The sequence below is a fragment of the Taurulus bubalis genome (genome assembly GCF_910589615.1).
Source record: "Taurulus bubalis genome assembly, chromosome: 1".
Taxonomy (NCBI): domain Eukaryota; kingdom Metazoa; phylum Chordata; class Actinopteri; order Perciformes; family Cottidae; genus Taurulus; species Taurulus bubalis.
This window is the reverse complement of record NC_136589.1, coordinates 45,059,203-45,060,725: the sequence shown is the minus strand read 5'-3', so window position 1 is coordinate 45,060,725 and position 1,523 is coordinate 45,059,203. Positions and strand designations below refer to the sequence as shown.

The 1,523-nt window shown below is 54.8% G+C and overlaps 1 protein-coding gene across 1 annotated transcript; it reads left to right on the top strand.

The window, feature by feature from the left end:
• Positions 1 to 224: 224 nt before the first annotated feature.
• Positions 225 to 1,523, top strand: LOC306733015 (delayed-rectifier potassium channel regulatory subunit KCNS3-like; the record flags this gene model as incomplete). The annotated part of the gene is made up of 1 exon (XM_079214200.1): positions 225 to 1,523. One exon carries the CDS (start codon positions 225 to 227, stop codon positions 1,521 to 1,523), a length of 1,299 nt encoding a protein of 432 aa, XP_079070326.1.

The following is a 1,523-nucleotide window of genomic DNA, read 5'->3' as shown; positions in this document are numbered from 1 at the left end:
GTAAATATACAGCAACTGATGCTGTATCCGTTCCATGACACGGTGCCAGAGGAACTCAGATGCAACTTGATGCTTGGCGGCTCATCGTGAGGCCCATCGCTGGGCTCAGATGACAAGCAAGAAAGTGTGAGCTATTCTAACTCCAGTGTCTTTTGTGTGCAGCCAACGGAGCGTCTGGACTCTGGAGGGTTCTCGTCAGGAAAAGCTGAATGGCATCAATCAAGATGTCCGGACGGGTCCTGCACCCGCGCCGCCCCGGCGACTGCTTTATTAACGTCAACGTCGGCGGTTTCAAACAGCGGATGGAGTGCGATGCCCTGAAGCGGTTCCCGCAGACGCGTCTGGGTCGCCTCCTGGGTTGCAGCTCCGACGAGGCAGTCCTGGAGCTCTGCGATGACTTCAGTCCCTCTGAAATGGAGTACTATTTCGACCGCAGTCCGCGTTTCTTCATCTACGTTCTCAACTTTTACCTCACAGGCAAAATCCACCTGGCGGACGGGTTGTGCGTGGTCTCATTTTCTCAAGAGATTGAGTACTGGGGCATCAAGGAGCGCCACTTGGACTTCTGCTGCAGCAACAAGTTCCACGAACTGATGAAGCTCGCCGAGGACAAGTGCACGGATCAGGGGAGCGGTGAACTACAGCCCCACAGCTGGGACTCGTCTACGGAGGAGCTGGTGTCTTCGGGGAAAGACGTAGACCTGTTTGAAGGCTCCTGGTGTGCGACCGTCCGCAGGAACATCTGGATTCGACTTGAGGATCCAGGCTACTCCACTTCCGCCAAAGTGATGGCTGTAGCCTCCCTAAGCGTGGTCATGGTCTCTATTGTGGCCATGTGCGTCCACAGCATGCCGGACTACCATCAAGTGGATCTCCACGAAAAGGAGATTGAAAACCCAGTGCTGACTTTCTTCGAGATGGTCTGTGTTCTGTACTTCTCCGCCGAGTTTATTCTCCGTCTGGCGGTTGCGCCTTCAGCCAGGACGTTCTTGTGCGGCCCCCTCAACACGATCGACTTATTGTCGATCGTGCCCTTCTATGTCACTTTAGCCTGTGATGTAACGGACGAAGGGGAGAACACAGACCTGGAGAACGTCGGCAAAGTGGTGCAGATCTTGAGGTTGATGCGAGTGTTTCGCATCCTAAAGCTGGCTCGCCACTCGGCTGGCCTCCGCTCTCTGGGCGCCACGCTGCGCCACGGCTCCAGCGAGGTGGGGCAGCTGGTGCTTTTCCTGTCCGTGGGCATTTCCATGTTTTCCGCTCTCATTTACTTTGTGGAGAAAGAATCTCAAGATTCGGAGCTGCAGACGATGCCTATTGGCTGGTGGTGGGCCACCATTAGCATGACTACAGTGGGCTACGGGGACACCTACCCCATCACGCTGGCTGGGAAGCTGATAGGAACCCTGTGCATCCTCTGTGGGCTGCTCATGGTGGCTCTGCCCGTTACAAACATCTTCAATAAATTCTCCGCATTCTATGAGAGGCAAAGACATATAGATCTCAGACGAAGCAATAACTGA